General features: G+C 39.1%; 1 protein-coding gene and 2 pseudogenes across 3 annotated transcripts in view; 1 reads left to right on the top strand and 2 right to left on the bottom strand.

Moving 5' to 3' along the window:
* Positions 1-23,784, top strand: part of LOC101028617 (coiled-coil domain-containing protein 144A-like) — a 96,990-nt gene extending 73,206 nt beyond the window's left edge. Inside the window, exons 17-21 of one of the 3 annotated variants that reach the window (XM_074388337.1) lie at positions 7,982-8,254; positions 8,818-9,029; positions 10,288-10,492; positions 17,792-17,834; positions 23,479-23,784. In XM_074388337.1, the coding sequence (XP_074244438.1) occupies positions 7,982-8,254; positions 8,818-9,029; positions 10,288-10,492; positions 17,792-17,834; positions 23,479-23,618 (873 nt within the window). In that variant the 3' untranslated portion in view covers positions 23,619-23,784. The remainder of the gene's footprint in view (positions 1-7,981; positions 8,255-8,817; positions 9,030-10,287; positions 10,493-17,791; positions 17,835-23,478) is intronic. The other 2 variants (XM_074388335.1, XM_074388336.1) reach the window with 2 other exon arrangements.
* LOC120366766 (barrier-to-autointegration factor pseudogene) lies at positions 4,661-6,328 on the bottom strand (annotated as a pseudogene).
* LOC120366841 (ATP synthase F(0) complex subunit j, mitochondrial-like) lies at positions 21,725-21,989 on the bottom strand (annotated as a pseudogene).
* Positions 23,785-24,913: the final 1,129 nt, after the last annotated feature.

Below are 24,913 nucleotides of genomic sequence, written 5' to 3'. Positions count from 1 at the left end.
TTTTAAATATATATAGTAGCCATTCTAACTGTGGTGAGACGATATCTCATTTGGAATTTTATTTCTATTTTCCTCATGTCAGTGATGTTGAGTACTTTTCCATATACTTGTTGGCCATTTGTACCTCTTCTTTTTAGAAATGTCTATTTAAATTCTTTGTCCACGTTAGGGGGATTATTAACTGTTTTTACTGTTGTGTTAAGTTCCTGATATATTCTAGATATTAGACCTTTCTCAGATGAATAGATCTGTAAATATTGTCTCCCATCCTACAGATTGTTGGTTGTTCAAGAAAGGATTTAGTGTGAAGAAACTTAAGTTTAAAATAGCCTCACTTTGTCTATTTTTGTTTTTATGCCTGTGCTTTTTTTTTTTTTTTTTGCATATCCCTGTGATAACTTAGCTATAAAATCTTTGCCTTGACCAGTGTCATGAAGCATTTTTCCTATATTTTCTTGTAGTAGTTTTATAATTTTGGATCTCATGTTTAAGTCTTTAATCCATTTTGAGTTAATTTTTGTATATGGTGAAAGATAGAGACCTGGTTTTATTCTTCTTTTTACAAATATCCAGTTTCCCTGGCTCCATTTGTCAAAGAGAGGGTTCTTTCCCCAATGTATGTTCATGACACCTTTGTTGAAAATCAGGTGTCTGTAAATATGTGGATTTATTTCTGGGTTCTCTATTCTGTTCCAATGATTTAATTTTCTGTTTTTATACCAAGACCAAGACATTTTTGGTTACTGTAAACTTGTAATATATTTTGAAGTCAGGTAGATTTCAAAACAAAGCTGGAGGTGGAGTGATGCTTCCAGCTTTGTTCTTTTCCCTCAGACTTGGCTTGTCTAGTCTAGCGTTTTTGTGGTTCCATGTAAATTTTAGGATTGTTTTTTCCATTTCTGTGAAGAATGTTATTGGTGTTTTTTGTTGCAAGTTATAAAGGACATTTTATTTTCATCTTCTTTATTCTTTCTCTTTCTTTTTTTTTTTCTTTGAGACAGAGTCTCGCTCTGTCTTCAGGTCCCAGGCTGGAGCATAGTGATACAATCTTGGCTCACTGAAGTCTCCGCCTCCTGGGTTCAAGCAATTCTGCCTCCTGAGTAGCTGGAAACTATAGGTGTGTGCCACCACACCCAGCTAATTTTTATATTTTTTAGTAGAGACAGGGTTTCATGATGTTGGCCAGGATGGTCTCGCTCTCTTGACCTCGTGATCTGCCTGCCTTGGCCTCCCAAAGTGCTGGGATTACAGGTGTAGCCACCGCCTCTTTCTTAACTTTTATTTTAGATTTAGGGCGTACATGTGCAGGTTTGTTATAGAGGTATATTGCATAATGGTTAGGTTTAGGGTGCAATTGAACCTGTCACGGAAGTAGTGAGCATGTACCTGGCATGTCATTTTTCAACCGTTGTCCCAACCCAATCCCTCTTGTAGTCCCCAGTGTCTGTTGCTCCCCTCTTTATGTCCATGTGGACCCAATGTTTAGGTCCCACTTAAAAGTGGGACATGTAGTATTTGGTTTTCTGTTTCCACATCAGTTTGCTTAGGATAATGGCCTCTAGCTACCTCCATGTTGTTGCAAAGAATTTTGTTCTTGTTATAGCTACATAGTATTACATATTTTATGTGTGCTACATTTTCTTAATCCCGTGCACTATTGATGGGCTTCTGGATTGATTCCATATCTTTGCTATTGTGAATAGTGTTGCAGCAAACATATGGGTGCATGTGTCTTTTTGGTAGAATGATTTGTGGGAGGGAGCGGGTATTTAACCCACTAATGGGATTGCTGGGTTGAAGGCAGTTCTATTTTTAGTTCCATGACAGAAATCTCCAAACTGCTTTCCACAGTGGCTGAATGAATTTACCGTTTTCTCCAGCAGTGTATTCGAAGTCCCTTTTCACTGTAGCAGCTCTGCCAAAATCCGGGTTGATGTTGCTTATTGTTTGACTTTTTAGTAATAGCCATTATGTCTGGTATGAGACGGCATTTCAGTGTGGCTCTGATTTGCTTTTCTCTGACGATTAGTGAGATGAACTTTTTTTTTCATGTTTGCCCTCTGCTTTTCTGTCTGTTTCTGGGAAATGCCTGTTTATGTATTTTGCCCGCTTTATATATATATATTTTAAATTCTTGCTTGTTGATTTAAGTTTCTTATAGGTTCTGGATATTAGAACTTTGTTTAATGCATAGCTTGTAAATACATTCTTTCATTATTTAGGTTGCCCATTTAGTCTCTTGAATGGTTCCTTTTTTTTTTTTTTTTTTGAGACGGAGTTTCGCTCTTGTTACCCAGGCTGCAGTGCAGTTACCCAGGCTGCAGTGCAGTTACCCAGGCTGGAGTGCAACGGCGCGATCTCGGCACACCGCAACCTCCGCCTCCTGGGTTCAAGCAATTTTCCTGCCTCAGTCTCCTTAGTAGCTGGGATTACAGGCACGCGCCACCATGCCCAGCTAATTTTTTGTATTTTTAGTAGAGACGGGGTTTCACCATGTTGACCAGGATGGTCTCGATCTCTTGACCTCGTGTTCCACCCGCCTCGGCCTCCCAAAAGTGCTGGGATTACAGACTTGAGCCACCGCGCCCGGCGGATGGTTCCTTTTTCTATGCAGAAACTCCTTTGTGTAACTGGGTCCCAATTTTTCATTTAGACTTTGGTTGCAGTTGCTTTTGATGACTTATTCGTAAATTCTATTCAAAGGCTGATTTCAAATAGTATGTTTCTTTGGTTTTCTTGTAGAGTTTTTACAGTTAGAGGTCTTTCTTTTAAGAATGTAATTCAGCTTTCGTTCATTTTTATATGTGGTGATAGCTAGGGGTCAAGTTTCATATTTCTATGTATGGATAGCAAGTCATCCCAGCACCATTTATTGAATAGGGAGTCCTTTCCCCGTTGCACGTTTGTGTTGGCTTGATCAAAGATCAAATGGTTATAGGCTTGTGGCTTTATTTCTGGGCTCTCTATTCTGTTCCATTGGTCTGTGTGTGTGTTTTTGTGCCGGTACCATGCTGTTTTGTTCATTGTAGCCTTTGTTTACTGTAGTATAGTTTGAAGTTGGGCAGTGTGATGCGTCAGGTTTTGTTGTTTTTGCTTAGGATGGCTGTGGGTGTTTGGGCTCTTTTCAGGTTCCTCATGAAATTTTAGAATAGTTTTTTCTAATGCTGTGAAAAATGACATTTGTAGTTTGATAGGAATAGTATTGAATTTGTAGATTGCTTTGGGCAGTGTGGCCATTTTACTGATACTGATTTTTCCAATCTGTGAGCATGGAATGTTTTTGCATTTTTTTTGGTGTCTTCTATTTGGTGTCATGACTTTTTTCAGCAGTGTTTTGTAGTTCTCCTTTTAGACACGTTGCATCTTCGTGGTTAGATGCATTCCTAAGTATTTTGCTTTTTTGTGTATGGCTATTGTAAATGGAATTACATTCTTGATTTGTCTCTCAGCTTGAACTTTATTGGTGCATAGAAATGCTACTGATATTTTTACATTGATTTTTGCATTCTGACTAAAGTCATTTATCAGTTCCAGGATAAATTGGCAGACTCTTTTTTTAAAGTTTTCTACGTATGGCATCAGATCATCAGCAAAGAGAGATAGTTTGGCATCTTTTCCTTTTTGGATGCCTTTTCTTTCTTTCTTTTGCCTGATTGCTCTGGCTAGATGGGAGTTCCAGTCCTATGTTGAATAGATGTGGTGAGATGGGGCATCCTTGTCTTGTTCCAGTTGTCAAGGGGAATGCTTCCAATTTTTTTTTGTTCTTTTTTCTTTAAATGTTTTCTTTATTATTTTATAGAGACAAGGTCTCACTGTGTTGCCAGGTTGGTCTCAGACTCCTGGCCTCAAGTGATACTCCTGTCTTCACCTCCCAACATGGTGGAGTTACAAGCATGAGCCACTGCACTCAGCCCCCACTTCCAGCTTTTGCCCATTCTGTGATTTTAGCTGCAGGTTTGTTACAAAATGGCTCTTATTATTCAGAGGTGTATTTTTTTGATGCCTAATTTGTTGATTTTTTTTCCATGAAGGGATTATGGATGTTATTGAAAGCTTTTTTGCATCTTTTGTGATGATCATATGGTTTTTCTTTTTCCATTCTGTTTATGTGGTGAAACACATTTATTGATTTGTGTACTTTGAACCAACCTTGCATCACAAGAATAAACCCAACTTGATTGTGGTGAAGTAAATTTTTGGTATGTTGCTGGGTTTCATTTGCTAATATTTCATTGAGACATTTGTGTCTACATTCATTGGAAATATTGGGCTGTAGTTTTTTTTTTTTTTTTTTTTTCATGAAAGCCACTGACTTTATTGATCTAAAAACCTTTACAAGGACAGTGACTGTTCTGCCAAAAAAGGAGCCAAATGGTATCAAACGGACTCAAAGTGGGGATGGGGATGAAGGATAGGGCCAGGAATCCATTCAGGAAAGCCAGTAACTGTCATCAGGGAACTGGCACCAGAAAAAGGAAGAGGGAGGCATGCAAGAGCGAGAATCCAAAAAAGTTGAAATGGTTAGGGGAGGAAACTCCCAAAGACCCTGCAGTACGTCAGAGGTGAGTACGGCAATAGCAATCTTTTCCTTTGTAGCGGACAGGGGAGGAGTCCCTACTCGGCTGCAAACTCTGGATGAGGGTTGAGGCTTGAGAGCTTCTCAGAGAGCAGTATTTTGTTGATTACAACACAAGAAGGCGTCGCACCACTCTCAAAGGCATCCAAGGCCGTCCTGGGACTGCTTGGCGTTGGCGCCACAGGTGTCCTTCAGCCATTCCCAGAAGAAGTCTTCATCTTTCTTTAGCACCAAAAACTGGCCAAGGACAACATAGGCCTTGTCAAAGCCCCTTTCCTCCAGCTTCTTGCCCAGGACTTCACCAGTCCCGGCCAGGTCCCCACTGGCTTTTCCCCCATGGGCTCTGCCACGAAGTCTCGGTGCTTTTGGGAGATTGTCGTCTTGATCAGGCTTAATCGGCAGCTTCAGTTCCCGTAATGGTTCCTCCTGCCACCCGGCCGCTCCCGCCGATACCTCAAGCCACTAGAACTTTTTCTGTTGTGTCTTTGCTGGCTTTTAGTATCCAGATGCTGCTGGCATTATACAATGAGTTGGAAAGAAGTATCTCGATATTTTGGAATAGTTTCAGTAGGTTTGTTAACAGCTCTTCTTTGTATGTCTGGTAGAAAGTGGCTATAAGTCATCCTGATCTGAATCTGTTTTTGGTTAGTAGGTTTTTTTTTTTTTTTAAATTACTGATTCAGTTTCAGAACTTGTTATTTGTCTGTTTATGATTTCAGTTTCCTTCGGGTTCAATCTTTGTAGGTTGTGTGTTTCCAGGGATTTATCCATTTTTTTCTAGATAATTCTGATTGTGTGTATACAGTGGTGTTCATTATAGTCTCTAAGGATCTTTTGTATTTCTGTGGAATTGGCTGTAATGTCATCTTTGTCATTTCTGATTGCTTATTTAGATGTTCTCTGTTTTTTAAAATTTATCTTGCTAGTGGTGTGTCAGCATCGTTTATCTCTTCAAAAAGCAAATTTTTGGTTTCATTGATCCTTTGTATGGATTTTTGGGTCTTAATTTTTCTCAATTATGCTCTGATTTTAGTTATTTCTTTTCTGCTGCCAGCTTTGGGGTTACTTTGTTCTTGTTGTTTAGTTCCTCTTGGCACAGTGTCAGATTGTTAATTAAAGATCTGTCTAACTTTTTGACCTATTTGTTTTGTGCTATAAGCTTTCCTTTTATGTTGCTTTTGCTGTATCCCAGAAGTTTTGGTATGATGTTTCTTTTTGCTTGTTACAAATAATATTTTTATTTCTGCCATAAATTCTTTTCCCAAAGTCATTGAGGAGCCAGTTGTTTGATTTCCACGTAATTGTGTGGTTTTCAGAGATCTCCTTGGTATTCATTTCTATTTTTATTGCAATATGGTCCAAGAGTATGGTGTCATGTGATTTCATTTTTAAAAAAAATCTATTATGACTTGCCTTATGGACAAGCATGTTGTTGATTTCCAAGTATGTTCTTTGTGCGGATGAGAAAAAAGTATATTCGGTGGTTATTTGGTGGAGTATTCTGTAGATGTCGGATAGGTCCAGTTACTCAAGTGTTAAATTTCAGCTCAGAATTTCTTTGTTAGTTTTTTGTCTCGGTGATTTGTCTTAACACTGTCAGTGAGGTTTTGAAACTCCCCACTGTTCCTGTGTGACTGGGTCTTTTGGTACGTCTAGAAGAACTTGGTTGTTTTTGTATCTGGGTGCCCCAGTGTTGGGTGGGTATATATTTAGGATAGGGATGTCTTCTTGGCAAATTGAGTCCTTTATCATTGTGTAATGCCTTCTTTGTCCTTTTTTGGCTGTTGTTGGTTTAAAGCCTGTTTAATCTAAGAATAATGACCCCTTGTTTTTTGCATTTTATTTGCTTGATGGATCTTTGTCAATCCCTTTATTCAGAGGCTGTGGGTGTCATTACATGTGAGATATATCTTGTGAAGATAGCAGACTGTTGGTTTTTGTTGGCTTTTTTTTTTTTTTTTTAATTCAACTTGCCACTCTGTGCCTTTTAAATGAGATATTTAGACCACTGAATTCAAGGTTAGGATTTATTGGCTGGGCGTGGTGGCTCATGCCTGTAATCCCAGCACTTTGGGAGGCCGAGGCGGGTGGATCACGAAGTCAAGAGATTGAGACCATCCTGGTCAACATGGTGAAACCCTGTCTCTACTAAAAATACAAAAAGTTAGCTGGGCATGGTGGTGCGTGCCTGTAATCCCAGCTACTCAGGAGGCTGAGGCAGGAGAACTGCCTGAACCCAGGAGGCGGAGGTTGCGGTGAGCCAAGATCGCGCCATTGCACTCCAGCCTGGGTAACAAGAGCGAAACGCTGTCTCAAAAAAAAAAAAAAAGTCATAGTCATTTCCTCTAAAGGAAAGCAGTTCTTTCCAACTCAGCACCACTGAAGTTTCAGTGAGATTTTTTGTTGTCATCATTTAATGTGCTCTCTTATTTCGTGTAAAGCAGCAATGAATTACAAGATTGTGCTACTAAATTAAGGCATTTTTATTCAGAAAATTGGTATGGATCATGCCATTCAACTTTTATACTAAGAGATGGGATTGCTTCTTAACTCCAAGTATCATTACTCCTTGAAATGTAATTCAAATTAACTTAAGACACTTGCAGTCAGCAAGAGGCTTGTAGTGCTGGAATCCACTTTCCAAGATTTATTAGAGTCTTATTTTCAGTCTAATTATGGGAGCCATTTCTTGACTGAGGCCCAAATAATTTAATATGACGCCCCTAAAACTTCCATGTAAATTATGGAGAATGACAGTGGGTTAAAGGAATAAGAGACTTGTGCTAAGGGGGTGACTTAGAGCCATTTTAAGGAGGAAAGGCATGAAATGATCATAGAAAAACAGAAGTCTAAGATAAAATCCAGATGTTATGTGGAAAAAACGATGAAAGTAAAGGATATAGTTTTGTGAATTCTGGTGGTTTTAACTTTGTTTTTAATTTTCTGAGTAATTCAAGGGTCTGTTTTTTTTATGACTCTACAACAGTATAGGTAATATTTTATTGCAACTGAATTCATTTCAAAAATGATTAGTTTTATGTTAGCCCATTCTCAGTCTACTTTCTTTTATCTTTTTTTTTTTTTTTTTTTTTCTGCCAATGCTTGAGTGCAGTGGCACTGTCTCTGGTCACTGCAACCTCTACCTCCCTGATTCAAACCGTTCTCCTGCCTTGGCCTCCTGAGTAGCTGGGATTACAGGCACTCACCACCACACCCAGCTAATTTTTGTGCTTTTAGTAGAGACAGGGTTTTGCCATGTTGGCCAGGCTTGTCTCAAACTCCTGACCTCAGGTGATCCATCCGCCTCGTCCTCCCAAGGTGCTGGGATTACAGGTTTGAGCCACCACACTCGGTCTCTGTCTACCTCCGTCATTACCAAACTATATTGTTTTTTCACTCATGCAGGATGACCTTACAGAAACACAGGAAACTGCACCTTCACAATGTCTACATGTGGACACAGAGAATGAAGTTCTTCGGCAGATATTATTTGCTATGAAAGCAATGAAAAAGAAAGGTCAAATGCTACAGAAGAAGAATAAGGAGCTGAAACAGGAAGTACTAAATCTCAAAAGTTATATTGAGAGACATATGTTAAAACACTATGAAGTGCTGATTGAAGGAAGATCAAGACAGAGTAAAGTAGAAAAGTTAAAGGAAATCAGTCTTCTCTTGCAGGTTGGTTTATTTATCTGTAATGTGCTTTCATTCATTTTGCTGCAAATTCTATTTTGAATATATACGTCGTATATGTTTTCTCTACTTTTCTTACAGCAATTTGTTTGGCAGACTTCTAGAAGGAAGGTGATATCTGTTTCTCCCTTTAAATATTTTAGTTTCCATCATTCTTACAACTAAATTGATCTTCCATAATAATAATTCTCACTAGAAAATCATTGATTATTAAGGCCAGTATACATAAAAGAAGACTAATAAAAAAGTTAAAAAAAAATTGTGATTGAGAAATTATACAATGCTCTTGAACTGCTTTTAAGTTACATTGTTCCATTTTTAAAATTTTAACTTGTTTCTGTCATTTTTTGGAGAATTGTTGTACAACTCAGACTCAATTATTAATTCAGTTGCTACTGATGATAAATATGTTAAGCTTGAGCTTCTTTCTTTCTTCACATATTTAAAATTGTTCTCTGAATAACTGACTCCAAACAAAAGGAAACAAATGCACAGTAATTATTCAGGTTATAATTACTTTCAAAATGTTCCCTTTTAATTTATTTTAGACTCTAGCAGCATCTCAAGAACAGTTCCTGCAAAGGGAGAATGATTTTGCTTCAGAAAGAACTCAGATGGAACTCACAATCAAAGATCTGAAATCTGAACTCTCGAGAATACAAACTTCACAAGCTGATAAGGAAACCGAACTGGAAAGATACAAGGAACTCTTCCTAGAAGAAGTGAAAGCTGTAAAATTCTGGTCAAATGAACTGAGAAGGTAAGTCAGTATACAGAATCATAGCAAGTAAGTGAAGCTCATTAATTTGCCTTCCAAAGCATAACTTCTAGTGAGACAGGTTCATGAGATTTGCGGGAAGTGAAAGCTAACTAGATTGTACAATTTTTGAATATTGTAAATTATAAATAGTAAATGAACTGAACCTTTAGGTAAAATTGAAAACAGTAAATGAACTTAACCTTTAAAATCTTAGTCCAGGACAGTTCATGTCGCTCCTGTTTTTTGGCTTTACGTGGCTTCCCCCAACCCCTTAATATTCTTGTATAGTTAACCTGATCTTCTAGGGTTTCAGCTAAATATTTGTGAAGCTTCGTAATTTAGACAGTGATATCATGATAAAAATTGTCAGTATTCCCTTAATTCAAAATATTAATGAATTTAATTAATTTTTGGAAGATGACAGCTGAAAATCTTGGGTCAAGTACGACTACCCTGGGCACATTCTGGCATTTAGTAAATTCGCTTTGCTTGGTTGTGATCATTAGAGGGTGTCTTGAGAAGAAGTGTCCTGCATGGCTTTTCCGCTCCAAGTAAAGACACATTTGTGAAGTATGGAATGATTAAGATAGGGTTGAAGGGACGGATCACTTACTAAGTGATTAAAAAAAAAAGCACCTCAGTCAGCCTGAGAGGGTGTGTGGAAGACAGAAAGGGCAGGCCCCACCTCTGATGCGTGGGCCACAGTGTTAGAGGCTGATTGTCGTAGGTGCTGCTTTAGCTGTCTTTGATCTCAGCTGTCTTATTCTCCCCTAGGAAAAGTCTCCTTGAATGATTCCTCAATGCCAAATGCTCAATTTTTTCCAGATAATGGGTCAAATGTACAAGGGCGGTAAAAACAATTGTTTGAAAATGTCTTTGACTGATAGTTTTAAAAAAATCTCTAATTAGTTTACTAAATACAAGTATTTTTAGCTTTTATTTTTTTCTTTTAGTTTTTTTAATTGTATATATTTAAAGAGTACAACATGATTTATTGTATATATTTAAGGAGTACAACATGATTTCTAGGGGGATTTCCAACAAACAAGTAGTTGTTTCTTCTGGAAATATATGTACTTCTTTAGAACAAGTTAAAACTGTAGTTGGATACAGTAGCCGTGCTCTAACACATTTTCAGAGTTAAAATATGGTTTATAGTATATTCCATTTACTCTTATGTCAACTTTTAGAACACTTGAAGTCATTTAGGAATCATTTAGGAAAAAATGAAATACTAAGTCTTTTGCAATCTTCATAGAACCAATGAGAGTATAGAAGAGGTCAGTACCCAGCTAACTGTGGAGAAAGAGAAGAACAGATATCCAGCCACTGCTTCTCCTACAAGGCCAGTCCTAGGGTTACCTTTTGTTGGAAATCTTAATGATAGTGAAGGTCTCAACAGAAGACATACTCAAAGAAAAAGGAGGTCTTCAGATAAGAGACTGGAGAACTTATTGTGGAAGGTTAGTTATATTATCTTTTTTCCTTTGGTGTTTAGATATCTGATATAATTCTGGTACGTTATTTGGTGAAATAGTTGTTTAATTGTGTTGTGTATGGTAAGCAAAGGTAATAATTATCTCTGTTAATAAAGAGAGGAAACAAATTTTAGTTATTTTTAAATCCCTGGAGCTCTCATTCATAGGAGATTACCCATTTGTTAACTTTATTCAGTAAATGTAACCAAACTGACACATTTTAAATTTCTTTAAAAGCTACAATTAAGCTAGATTTTAACAAAGGTATTAATTGATTTTATGTTTGCCTGGGTTTCACTTCTAAAGGGTTTAGTGTGCCTGGGGTCACTTTTAAAGTTTTTCTGCATCATCATGACAAGGAGACCCAGGCATCTAGGATCACCTTCCCCTTGACCTCCACACTGCATTTCATTAGAAAAAAAGGATGGCCGACTGGCCTCCTAAATCACGTTCCTGTAAATAGGCATGGTGTGGGGGAATCTCTCCAGAAGACATTGCTTTTACTTAAACAAGATCAAAACCCCATCCCACTCCTCCATCGACCAAGACCCTTTCATAGGTGCGTTCTAAAGCTGTAAACCCAAGACCCTTTCATATGTGATTTCTAAAGCTGTAAACCCAAGACCCTTTCACTTGTAATTTCTAAGGCTGTAAACCTAAGATTCTTTCATGTGTAATATCTAGAGTATAAGCCTATATAAAGGCAGAGCTTCTCTTTGTTAGGAGAGTGTGGTCATTTAGACAAATTGTTGCCTGGCTCCCGGCCGTAATAATAATAATAATAATAACAATAATAATAATAATAATAAACACCTTTTCCTTTGCAGTTGGGTGTTTGAGAGATCTGTTTCTTGAGGCCAATCCTGCTTTCAATCAATCTTTCAAATCAATCTCAGGTTGACCTCATCATATGTGAATGATTGGTATCCACACACTAACCACACATGGATGTTTATTATTTAAAAAGATCCAATGTGAATACGTTTAATACGTTGTATAAACCTGCAACACTTGATTCATCTCTGTTCGTTAGTTTTGTGATTTTCTTACATGAGCACACCTGTAAATTGCTGTTGCTCTTACAGCATTTTAGTCTCCATTTTTATAAAATGTTTCTATTGCTATGCAGTTGTACAGTGATTCTGAAATAAACAAATATCTGAATTTTTAAAGTAAAGCTCAGTTATGTCTCTCTACCTAGCCATAACTTGATGACTAAGATGGCAGTGATATCTAGAGTCCTTCAGTAGCAAATGTGACCAAACAGAATCAATTCTATTCTTTCTACCCCAAATTCCATGTAAAGCTGCACATGGACATCTCCCCTGGACCGGTAACAGGAACCTTTGAGTTCAACCATGTGGTTTTGTGACATGGTAGAAGCCCTGTAAAACTGCATACCTCAATCATACCTCGGCTTTCTGTTGAAACTGCTCTCTGTAACTCAAATGTGACAGGCAAGCAGTCCAAACCCATGCCATCTTGGCCCCTGTGACTTGTAATTTCCACCCTACCCAGACAATGTGTAAACAAATGCTTATCTTGACTTTTGTGAACTGCTTAAGTAACAATCAGAATGTCAAAAGTCCCCTGGCCCTCGGAATGTCTGGCGCCCCTCACCCTCATCTCTGCCCAGGAAGTGACTTACAGAATCTACTAGGCCTCAGAATGTCTGAAGCCCCTCACCCCCACCCCCGCCCCTCACCCTCACTCCCAAGGTGGTGGTACAGGTATAAAAGGTCTTGACACCCTTTTTTTCCGGGCCACGGGTTGGAGAGATGTGAGTCTTCCATGGCCACCGGCAATAAAGACCCTGCAATCTGGCATACCTTTTGTCTTGGTGTTGACTTTCTATGCTCGCTCCACCACAACAGTTTCACTCAGAGTAAGTCTATTTCTGGGGATTTCAAAATGGATCCAAGAATGACAAGCTGTGTCAATTACAGAATTGGTAAAGAAAAAAATATGGAGTTTAACTATGCTTAACTCAGATGAAGGCAGGGGTCCCCAAACTTTTTACACAGGGGGCCAGTTCAGTGTCCCTCAGACTGTTGGAGGGCCAGACTATGCAAGGTGTGACACCCTTCACAGCCAGCGCTGCTGCCTCCACTATCCCAGACAGCGGTATACAGTGTCACAGGCCCAGCACCGCCTCCAGTGCTGTCTACAGGGATGGCAGTGATCAGCCTGTGACACTGTGTATACAGCGTCCTGGACATCTGCAGCAGCGGTGGGCCTCTTCTGTGGGAAGCCCACTGCTGCATGTTTCCCCTATTATAAGACACCTCCTAAAAATAAGACAGCCCCTGTCTTTTGGGGGTAAAATTAATATAAGATAGGGTCTTATAATAGGGGAAACATGGTGTGTAGTAATGTGGGGGAGACTTTAGGGCAAAGGGAGGTTTTGGGGCCATTATGTTGTTGTACATTTGGGGGAGTAAGGGGGCCATCGTACTATGTAGTAATGGTTATAGTGCTTTGCCTTTCTTCCTACTTCTGCTGTTATTTCACACTGCTTCCGGTGATGTGGGGCGCCGCAGCCGCAGGCTGGATGTGCGTCATATGACGCGCTTCCGGAGCCGTGACGCGTGTGTCCTGCATCACTGGAAGTAGTACTGTACGTGAGCGATGCCGCGCTTTTGTGGCGCCACCACATACAGTACTCCAGGAGCACGGGATGCATCTCCTCACTGACCACCAATGAAAGAGATGCCCCTTCCTGAAGTGCGACGGGGGCCGGATAAATGGCCTCAGGGGGCCACATGCGGCCCATGGGCCGTAGTTTGGGGACCCCTGGATTAAGGTATTTTTCTAACATTTGTCCATTTATCAACTGGTGGAAAATTATAAAAGCTGGGGACAGGGGCACACACCTGTAGTCCCAGCTACACCTGAGGCTGAGGGCAGAAAGATCACTTGAGCCCAGGAGTTCAAGGCTTCAGTGTGTAATGATTGTTTTGTAGCACTGTAGCACTCCAGCCTGGGCAACATAGGATTCTGCCTCTTATAAATTACAAAATCCATAAAACATTTGTATGAACAAAAATAAATAAATAGTTTTCTTTGTGTATATTTTAATTTTTTTAAATTTCAGTCAATGCACATTGGCTTATAGTTTCAGTGGTTTTGTTGTTGTTTTGTTTTTTGGTTTTTGTTGTTTTGTTTTGTTTTATAAGACAGGGTTTCACCATGTTGGTCAGGCTGGTCTTGAACTCCCAACCTCAGGTGATCCACCCGCCTTGGCCTCCAAGGTGCTTGGATTACAGATGTGAGCCACTATGCCCAGCCTATTGGGGTTTTTTTTTTTTTTTTTTTTTTTTTTTTTTTTTTTTTTTTGAGATGGAGTCTTGCTCTGTCACCCAGCATGGAGTGCAGTGGTGCAATCTTGGCTCACTGCAACCTCTGCCTCCTGGGTTCAAGCGATTCTCCTGCCTCAGCCTCCCAAGCAGCTGGGATTATAGGTGTGCACCACCACACTCAGCTAATTTTTGTATTTTTAGTGGAGATGGGGTTTCACTATATTGGCCAGGTTGGTCTTGACCTCCTGACCTCGTGATCTGCCTGCCTCAACCTCCCAAAGTCCAGGGATTACAGGCATGAGCCACCATGTCTGGCTTAGTTTTGGTGTTTTTATGATCTCCTTAATGCACAGAAAATTAGCATAGGCCCACATGGAATGAGGCCTCGACCTTGTTGTGTTTACCTGGCTATTTCATGTCCTAACATATCACAGAAGAGCAAATCTGTGGTTTCTTAGACAGCATTGCAGCCAAATAGCTTAAAAGGCAATGCATTAAATTATTGTTTTAATACATAGATTTCAGGAGCCCAGCTAGCTGAGATTTTTAATCATATTGTCTGCTTAGGTTTTATTTTTCTGAAAAAAAAAAAAAAAAAAAAAAAAGATGATTATTAACTTCCAAATGCTTCAGTCATGAAATTGTACCACTGGGTACAAAAGGAAAATGAATGTTAAATATGTCTGTAAATTGTTAAGCATGATGCAAATATAATGTTCTCATTAGTACTGTGAACCCCCAAAATTTGAGACAGGCCTCAGTTAATTGAGAAAGTTTTTTTTTTTGCCAAAGTTGAGGACACATGCCATGACACAGCCTCAGGAAATCCTGATGACATGTGTCCAAGGTGGTCGGGGCACATCTTGGTTTTATACATTTTAGGGAGACAGGAGACATCAATTAATATATGTAAGAAGTACATTGGTTCAGTCTGGAAAGGTAGGACAACTTGAAATAAAGGGAGGAAGACTGGAAGTTGGGAGGGGGCTTCCTTCCAGATAGGTGAGAGACAAACAGGGGCATTCTTTTGAGTTTCCGATTTGCCTTTCCAAAGGAGACAGTCAGATATGCATTTATCTCAGTGAGCAGAGAGAGAACTTTGAATAGAATGGGAGGCAAGTTTTCGCTAAGCAATTTCCAGCTTGAATTTTCCTTTTAGCTTAGTTATTTTGGGGCCCAAGATATTTTTTTTCTTCACAGTATTTACCAGAAAAATGAGGTAATGTATTATTTTACAAGACGGTGATGAGAGAGTATAAAAAGCAGATCTTGAGAAAATATTTTTTCTTAATTTTGGGGTGCCTTTCACTGGCCAGGAAAAAACGAGTCATCAGCACTCAAGACCCCTTTCCTAAGCTTTTGGGTTCCAGAGGCACTCCCTCCCTGTGTCCTGGGTCCCTTTTCCCTCTGCTTTCACATCTGACCTGGGATCTCTTTCCCAAAGGCAGTTGCCCTCCACTGTCATTTATGTGGTGAAATAGTCAAGGGTCAGGGAAAGGCTGGAAGAGAATTGGTGCAGGGGGAAGCCACTCCGGGAGTGCAAAGGGGCACAGACTTCTACCATGTACTCTTATTTATAAGAGTTTGAAGAGAAAATGGCCTTTATTTAAAGTTGTTATACAAACAGTATTCTCTCTCTACAGAGTTAGGATTTCTTCAGTATAAAAGTAAGCAATTTGTTAAGGAGAATATCTCATTTTCATGTTAACAAAATTGAGGTAGTATGAAAGTATTTGTGAATGGGGTAGAAAGAAATAATAGAATCTATTACACTGGTAATATTTAGCAGAAGAGTTTTTGGGAGAAAAGATAACTTTACAGTAGTAGTGTCTTAGTTTGAGTCATGTAAAAATGCACTTTTACATAGTGCTTATGAGTGGCAATATCTAGGGGTTCTTTGAAGAAAGGCTTCCCCCTTTATCTGGTATTGAGTTACTTCTTTTATGAGGCCTGGCTGGTAATGCTGTTGTCATGTTGTTATACCAGAGCGAGAGTAGAAAGTTAACACCAAGACAAAAGTATGCCAAATTGCAGGGTCTTTATTGCCGGTGGCCACAGAGGAGGACTCACGTCTCTTCAACCCGTGGCCCCGAAAGGAGGGTGTCAAGACCTTTTATGTCCGTAAACCACCTCCTGGGCAGGGATGGGGGCGAGGGGCTTCGGACGTTCCCAGGGCCAGTGGACTTTGGACATTCTGTAAACCACCTCCTGGGCAGGGGTGAGGTTGAGAGGGTGAGGGGCTTCTGATATTCCAATTGTTACTTAAGTGGTTCACAGAAGTTAAGCGTTAGTTTACACATTGTCTGGGTAGGGTGGAAATTACAGACCTTAGTTACTTATTACAAGTTGCAGGGGCCAACATGGCCTGGGTTTGGACTGCTTGCCTGTCACATCAGGGTTACAGGGAGCAGTTTCAACAGAAAGCTGAGGTACAGTTGAGGTATGCAGGTTTATGGGGCTTTTACCATGTCACAATGTTACTTACTCTGTAAAGCCTATTTATAATGTTTTTGTCACAGAAATGTTATGGAAAGGAGGCTCAAAATATTGGTTAACCTGTTAGTAAAAAAAAAAAAAATTGACACCTAAAATTTGTAAAGGCATGAGATATCATTCTCGCCACAAACCGTCTTAGACCCTGTCTGGGCCTTTAGTGAGAGAGTGCTTATTCTACAAAAGATTTAAATGAGAGCACTCTAGATAGAGACACTGACAATAAGTTTGAAATATTCCCACATATTTCATAATTAAGTAGATAACTGTAACTTGTCAGATGCTTCAAAAATGGGTACTAGTTTCTGAAAAGAAATCAAAGTTGCAGTTAAATGACTACATTGTTTTCCTAGTTTCTAATTCTAGACACCAATGAGTCAATGAAACTGGCTCTAATCTATTTTTATTCTTGTTTTCACGTAAATTTTCTGAAATCTTTGTGTCCCTATGAATAAAGAAATGTTAACCATAATAGTGTAATATTTTTAATCTTTTACCAGTGGAATATATTCACATGCCATCACAACAACACTGCTTTCTTCAAGTGTGTATTAAAGATTCTGTGCTGCTGTTTACAATAGCAAAGACCTGGAACCAACCCAAATGCCCATCGATGATAGACTGGACAGGGAAAATGTGGCACATATACACCATGGAATACTATGCAGCCATCAAAAACGATGAGTTCATGTCCTTTGTAGGGACATGGATGAACCTGGAAACCATCATTCTCAGCAAACTGACTCAAGAGCAGAAAATCAAACACCACATGTTCTCACTCATAGGCGGGTATTGAACAATGAGAACACATGGACACAGGGAGGGGAGCACTACACACTGGGGTTTGTTGGGGGGAAATAGAGGAGGGACAGTGGAGGGTGGGGAGTTGGGGAGGGATAGCATGGGGAGAAATGCCAGATATAGGTGATGGGGAAGAAGGCAGCAACTCACACTGCCACGAGTGTATCTATGCAACAGTCTTGCATGTTCTTCACATGTACCCCCAAACCTAAAATGCAATTAAAAAAAAAGATTCTGTGCTGAATTAATAGTAAAGGACATATGTTAAAATAATTATTTTATACAAGTGGATAACAGTTCATTTTAAGGAACTATTCATTAAAGTGAAAAACTGATTAGACTTTTATAAAGGGCAGAGTTTTGATAAGAATGGGAAAGTAATGCACTCATTGCAAAATATGAGTTGAATTGTTTAACCTCTGTACTAGTAAGTGAAAACCTCACACTTTTGAAATGACATCGTCCAACAGACCAATATTAATTGTGCTTTTATGAGATTAAACAGCATAACATATATGTTCTCCTTTATCTAAACTTAAAATAGGAATTTATGTGATTCTTTTTTTAAGCAATCTTCAAGTTAGGTCTAGTCTCTGAAAGTATTATTTAAAGGCCATGTTTTGTAATTGATACTTCTTACCATAATAAGGTCTCTTCTGAAACATTGTAAATAATAGTTGACTTATTTCAGATGCAGCAGAAGTTGGAAAATGATATACCTTTAGGTGTAGGAGGTATGTTACCCCCCTCAGAAAATAATTTTTTTTTTTTCTGAGACAGAGTCTTACCCTATCGCCCAGACTGGAGTGCAATGGCACGATCTCAGCTCACTGTAAACTCTGCTGCCCGGGTTCAAGCAATTCTCTTGCCTCAGCCTCCCAAGTAACTGGGATTATAGGCACCTGCCACTATGCCTGGCCAGGTTTTGTATTTTTAGTAGAGACAGGGTTTCACCATCTTGGCCAGGCTGGTCTTGAACTCCTGACTTTGTGATCCACTGGCCTTGGCTTCCGAAAGTGCTGGGATTACAGAAGTGAGCCACTGTGGCTGGCCATTACCAAAATTTATAAATTAAATTTAGGTTAAGTAGTATATGTGTGAAATAAACTGCAAATGACATCCCTTTTCATTCTTTGGTTAATAGGTACTACATTAAATATTCTTTCTTACACACATCTAATGAAAGATGTGAAAACTTGAACATGTATAATGAAGAACATACTTATGCCTCATGAATTATCACCTTCCATAGCTTGAAAAAAAAAGCTCGAGAAGTCGGGCTCTACACTTTACTTTTGCCATCCCTATGGGGCTGTCAGACAGTACACAGAAACTGTCCTCAGAAAACAAAGGCATCATCAAGTTCTCAGGGTTGTTGTAGTGATTTTTTCTTTTTTTTAATTTAAGTTCTGGGGTACATGTGCAGATCTTGCAGGATTGTTACATAGGTATACACATGCCATGGTGGTTTGCTGCCTCCATGCCATCCATCACCTAATTAGGTATTTCTCCTAATGTTATCCCTCCCCAATCTCCCCACCCACCACTATACCTCCCCGAGTCTCCCGTTCCACAACGGGCCCTGGTGTGTGATCTTCACCTCCCTGTGTCCATGTGTTCTCACTGTTCAACTCCCACTTATGAGTGAACATTCGGTGTTTGGTTTTCTGTTCTTATGTCAGTTTGCTAAGAATGATGGGTTTGAGATTCGTCTGTGTCCCTGCAAATGACATGAACTCATCATTCTCATCGTTTTTTATGGCTGCATAGTATTCCATGGTGTATATGTGCCACATTTTCTTTATCCAGTCTATCATTGATGGGCCTTTGGGTTGGTTCCAAGTCTTTGCTATTGTAAACAGTGCCACAATGCACATACATGTGCAGGTGTCTTTATAATAGAACAATTTACAATCCTTTGTGTATATATCCATAAATGGGATTGCTGGGTCAAATGGAATTTCTATTTCTAGATCTTGAGGAATCGCCACACTGTCTCCCACAAGGGTTAAACTAATTTACACTCCCACCAACAGTGTAAAAGTGTTCCTATTTCTCCACATCCTCTCCAGCATCTGTCTCCAGATTTTTTAATGATAGCCATTCTAACCGGCATGAGATGGTATCTCAATGTGGTTTTGATTTTCATTTCTCTAAAGACCAGTGATGATGAGCATTTTTTCATGTGTTTCTTGGCCACATAAATGTCTTCTTTTGAAACGTGTCTGTTCATATCTTTTGCCCACTTTTTGATGGGTTGGTATTTTTTGCTGTATATCTGTTTTAGTTCTTTGTAGATTCTGGATATTAACCCTTTGTCAGATGGGTAGCTTGCTGAAATTTTTTCCATTTTGTTGATTGCTGGTTCACTCTAATGATTGTTTCTTTTGCTGTGCAGAAGCTCTTAAGTTTGATTAGATCCCATTTGTCAGTTTTGGCTTTTGTTGCCATTGCTTTTGGTGTTTTAGTCATGAAGTCCTTGCTTATGCCTATGTCCTGAATGATATTGCCTAGGTTTTCTTCTAGGGTCTTTATAGTGTTAGTTCTTATGTTTAACTCTTTAATCCATCTGGAGTTAATTTTTGTATAAGGTGAAAGGAAGGGGTCCAGTTTCAGCCTTCTGCACATGGCTAGCCAGTTTTCCCAACACCACTTATTAAATAGGGAATCCTTTCCCCGTTGCTTGTTTTTGTCCGGTTTGTCAAAGATCAGATGGTTGTAGATGTGTGGCATGACTTCCGAGGCCACTGTTCTGTTCCGTTGGTCTATATCTTTGTTTTGGCGCCGGTACCATGCTGTCGGTTCCTGCAGCCTTGTAATCAGGTAGTGTGGTGCCTCCAGCTTTGTTCTTTTTGCTAAGGATTGTCTTGGCTATGCGGGCTCTTTTCTGGTTCCATATGAAGTTTAAGGTGGTTTTCTCCAGTTCTGTGAAGAAGGTCACTGTAGCTTGATGGGGATAGCATTGAATCTATAAATTACTTTAGTCAATATAGGCATTTTCATGATATTGATTCTTCCTAACCATGAGCATGGAATGTTTTTCCATTTGTTTATATCCTCTTTTATTTCCTTGAGCAGTGGTTTGTAGTTCTCCTTGAAGAGGTCCTTCACATCCTTTGTTATTTGTATTCCTAGGTATTTTATTCTCGTAGCAATTGTGAATCGGAGTTTGCTCGTGATTTGGCTCTCTGTTTGTCTGTTATTGGTGTATAGGAATGCTTGTGATTTCTGCACATTGATTTTTTTTATCCAGAGACTATTGAAGTTGCTTATCATCTAATGGAGATTTTGGGCTGAAACAGTGGGGTCTTCTAAATATACAATCATGTCGTCTGCAAATAGAGACAATTTGACTTCCACTTTTCCTAATTGAATACTCTTTATTTCTTTTTCTCGCCTGAATACTCTGGCTAGAACTTCCAATACTATGTTAAATAGGAATGGGGAGAGAGGGCACCCTTGTGTAGTGCCAGTTTTCAAAGGGAATGCTTCCAGTTTTTGCCCATTTAGTATAATGTTGGTTATGGGTTTGTCATAAATAGCTTTTACTATTTTGAGATACGTTCCATCGATACCTAGTTTATTAAGAGTTTTTAGCATAAAGAGCTGTTGAATTTTTTCGAAGGCCTTGTCTGCATCTATTGAAATAATCATGTGTTTTTTGTCTTTGGTTCTGTTTATGTGATTCATTACATGTATAGATTTGTGTATGTTGAACCAGCCTTGCATCTCCAGGATGAAGCCTACTTGATCGAGATGGATAAGCTTTTTGATGTGCTGTTGCATTCAATTTGCCAGTATTTTATTGAAGATTTTTGCATCGATGTTCATCATGGATATTGGCCTGAAATTTTCTTTTTTAGTTGTGTCTCTTCAAGCCAGGTTTTCGTATGAAGATGATGTTGGTCTCATAAAATGAGTTAGGGAGGATTCCCTCTTTTTGTATTGTTTGGAATAGTTTCAACAGGAATGGTACCAGCTCCTCTTTGTACGTGTGGTAGAATTTGGCTGTGAACCCATCTGGACTTGGGCTTTTTTGGTTGGTAGGCTATTAATTGCTGCCTCAGCATCAGACCTTGTTATTGGTCTATTCAGGGATTCAACTTCTTCCTGGTTTAGTCTTGGGAGAGTGTAAGTATCTAGAAATTTATCCAAATCTTCTGGATTTACTGGTTATGTGCATAGAGGTGTTTGTAGTAATCTCTGATGGTAGTTTGTATTTCTGTGGAATCGATGGTGATATCCCCTTTATCATTTTTAATTGCATCTATTCAATTCTCTCTCTTTTTTTATAGTTTGACTGGCAGTCTATCTTTTTGTTGATCTTTAAAAAACAAACAAACAAACAAACAAACAAACAAACAAACAAAAAACCCCCAAAAAACCAGCTGCTGGATTTACTGATTTTTTGAAGGGTTTTTTTTGTGTCGCTATCTCCTTCCATTCTCCTCTGATCTTAGTTATTTCTTGTCTTCTGCTAGCTTTTGAATTTGATCTTGCTCCTCTAGCTCTTTTAATTTTGACAATAGGGTGTCGATTTTAGATCTTTCACCACTTCTCTTTTTTTTGTGCATCTCACAGATGCATTCATTCATGCCGTGAAGTGAACAGTTGAAGTGTACAGTGATGTTCCACGCTTCCCATCTAACACAGCTTGCTCAAATTTACAAGCAGACTGACGTTTTCTTTCACATGTACTCCAAGTAAAGCTGGTTAGTGAGGACCATGAGCAGCAGCTGAAGCTTTTCCAGTGTTACTTCTTTTATCAGCGGCCGGGATTTTATAAATGATGAAGCCCATCAGCCCTCTTCCTGCCCAAATCTCCTGGTAAACTTGGGTAGAGTGGGCTTCACGGGGAGCCACATATTTTTAATAATTCTTTGAAGCATCTTGGAACAGGACAGACAGCTCAGGGAGCACCACAAACCCACAGCCAACTCAGAAAGGCGTTTATTTATTTGTTTTGTAGATGGAGTTTCGCTCTTGTTGCCAGGCTGGAGTGCAATCTTGGCTCACTGCAACCTCTGCCTCTGGGGTTCAAGCGATTCTCCTGCCTCAGTCTCCCGAGTAGCTGGGATTATAGGAATGCACCACCACCCTGGCTAATTTTGTATGTTTAGTAGAGATGGTGTTTCTCTATATTGGTCAGGCTGGTCTCAAGCTCCTGACCTCAGGGAATCCGCCGGCCTCGGCCTCCCAAAGTGCTGGGATTACAGGCATGAGCCACCATGCACAGCCGATGGTAGTGATTTTTAAGGCCAAAACACTCCAGTCTCATCTAGTAACCTCAGGCAGTTATAGTTTGTAAACAGTTGCTTGAGAGGTTAACACTTTAAATCCCCAGTCATTTACAGTGTCATTGGTTTACTTTTGCCCTCAGGAAAAGTTCCAAATTCCTTATCATGGAATATAAACACCCATGTTCATTTGGTTCTTGTCAAGTTCCTCAGGCACATCTCTCACCACTTACTGTATTCTGCCCCTTTGTTCTAGCATCCAGCCAAACTGGACTGCACAGAACTCCATGGTGCTCTTCCTTCACCTCCAGCTCTTTGCACTTGCTTTTTGGCTCTGCCAATCTGTTTTTCGTGTCCTTCAGGCATCCACTAACCGTGCCTCCACCAAAAAGCCTACAGTATCAAGACAAAACTGGGATAGGTGTCCCTCCTATGTTCTAATAGTGCCCTGTGTTATACCTGTCAGGGTGTCTATGACTTGGCATGAAAACTGCCTGTTTGTCTACTTTTTCAGGTTATAGCTTACGATTGCTGAGGGGTGGACTGCATATCTTGATCTTGTAACTCCAGGGCTTGTCATAATCTAGTACCTTAGCACATGGTTGTTGAATAAATGAGTGAAGAATGAGAAAACCAGAAGCTGTGATACTCAACCGCAATGATCATTAATGCAGTGTGCAACTATTGGCAAATTATTATCTAATAATAACTTAGCATTGTAGTCATATGTATTTTTTATTCTTATTAACACTGAAAAAGTTCTCAACTCTTTTTTACTGACTTAACACTTAGTTACCTATGAAATATATAGAATGTAATTCTTTGGCCAGGAATGTTGGCTCATGCCTGTAGTCACAGCACTTTGGGAGGCTGAGGCTTGCAGATCACTAGTGCCCAGAAGTTTAAGAGCAACCTGGGCAACATGACAAAACCCTGAGCCTACATAAAATACAAAAACTTGCAAGGTGCAGTAGCTCATGCCTGTAGTTCCAAGGACTTTGTGTTGAGGTGGGAAAATTGCTTAAGCCTGGGAGGAAGAGACTGCAGTGACCTGTGATCACACCAGGGCAGGTGAAAGAGCAAGACCCTGTCTTGGAAATAAATAATTATTATTATTATTATTCTTGCTTTTTCTTTTCAGCTGCTACTGGAAGCGAACACGGATACCCTACGGTTTCTCCTCTAGGATTTGCGCACAAGGCAAATGTGAATGTAGACCCAGTTTCTGAAGCAGTAAGAGATTATGCACAGGTTTTGTACAGAAAATACAAGATCTGGTGAGTGCCCAGAATATAGCAGACGCTTAATTAAAAAAAAAAAAAGAGAAAAAGAAAATACAAGATCTGAAAGGTAAGGCAATTTTATTTCTGGGCTGTTCAGATGATATTTTGTTTCCCGTCAAATATATGATGTGCATATTCTTATTAAAGGGAAATATTCCATATTATACATGTCTGATCAGAATTTATGCAGTATTTTAAGAAATGTTTCTTGGCTTCTTCAGCTAACTTTTCAGTGGATTTTACAAATGAAAATCAGTATTATTGAATTTTACATACTCGAACTGCCCAAATGTTAACTGTTTAAACAGCCAAATAACCAAGTTGCCATTGATACTTGAGTGGAATCAACTGATGGTTTGTTTGTATTTTACAATTTTTATCTTTATTTATATTGATAGATTGAAGTTTAGATAGGCATCATTTTGGTATACTGGTACTGTGGACATTGTCCACGTTCAGATGTATTATGATTGTTACAGTGCAATCAAACTTATATAATTTTAATTTTAAGCACTGATTTATACAGATCTTTCCTTGTGGAAAAATAAGGTTTGCCTAAGGTTTTTTGCTTTTTCTATTTATTTTTTCATTTATTTACTTGATTAACTTTTGGGGAACAGTCTTAAGATTGGAGAAAAGTTCTAAATTTTAGGGAAAACGACTTTCCCCCTGGGAAGCATTTGAGAGTAAATTGCTGACATTATGCCATCCCATCTGATATCTTTAGTGGGTACTCCTGCAAGCTAGGAGATTTAATATAACTACTTCATAATCAGAAAGTTACCATCAGTACATTCAATCATTTAATTCTCAGTTTCTTTTCAAGTTTTGTTAATTGTCTACAGTGTTCTTCATAGTTGTCATGACTCTCTCAGTCTGGAACAGTTCCTCAGTTTTTCTTTGACCTTTATGACCTTAAGTCTTTTGAAGAGTAAAGTTCAGTAATACAGAATGTCCCTCCATTGGATTTCTCTGAGTTTTTATTATGACAAGATTTAGATGAAGCCTTTTTTTGGCAAGAGTATCACAGAAGTGATCCCATGATCTTACTGCGTTCTGTCAGGTGACCTGCAATTATTATTTTTTATTTCTATCTCTTAAGTTCAGGGGTACATGTGCAATATGTGCAGGTTTGTTACATATGTAATATGTAACATGGTGGTTTTCTGCACAGATCATCCCATCATGTAGGTATTAATAATAGCTCAGCATCCACTAGCTATTCTTCATGATGCCAATCAAAACCCACAGTGAGACACCATCTCACACCAGTCAGAATGGCTATTATTAAAA

The sequence above is a fragment of the Saimiri boliviensis genome, chromosome 17 (genome assembly GCF_048565385.1).
Source record: "Saimiri boliviensis isolate mSaiBol1 chromosome 17, mSaiBol1.pri, whole genome shotgun sequence".
Taxonomy (NCBI): Eukaryota; Metazoa; Chordata; class Mammalia; order Primates; family Cebidae; genus Saimiri; species Saimiri boliviensis.
This window is presented reverse-complemented; position numbering and strand designations above follow the sequence as displayed.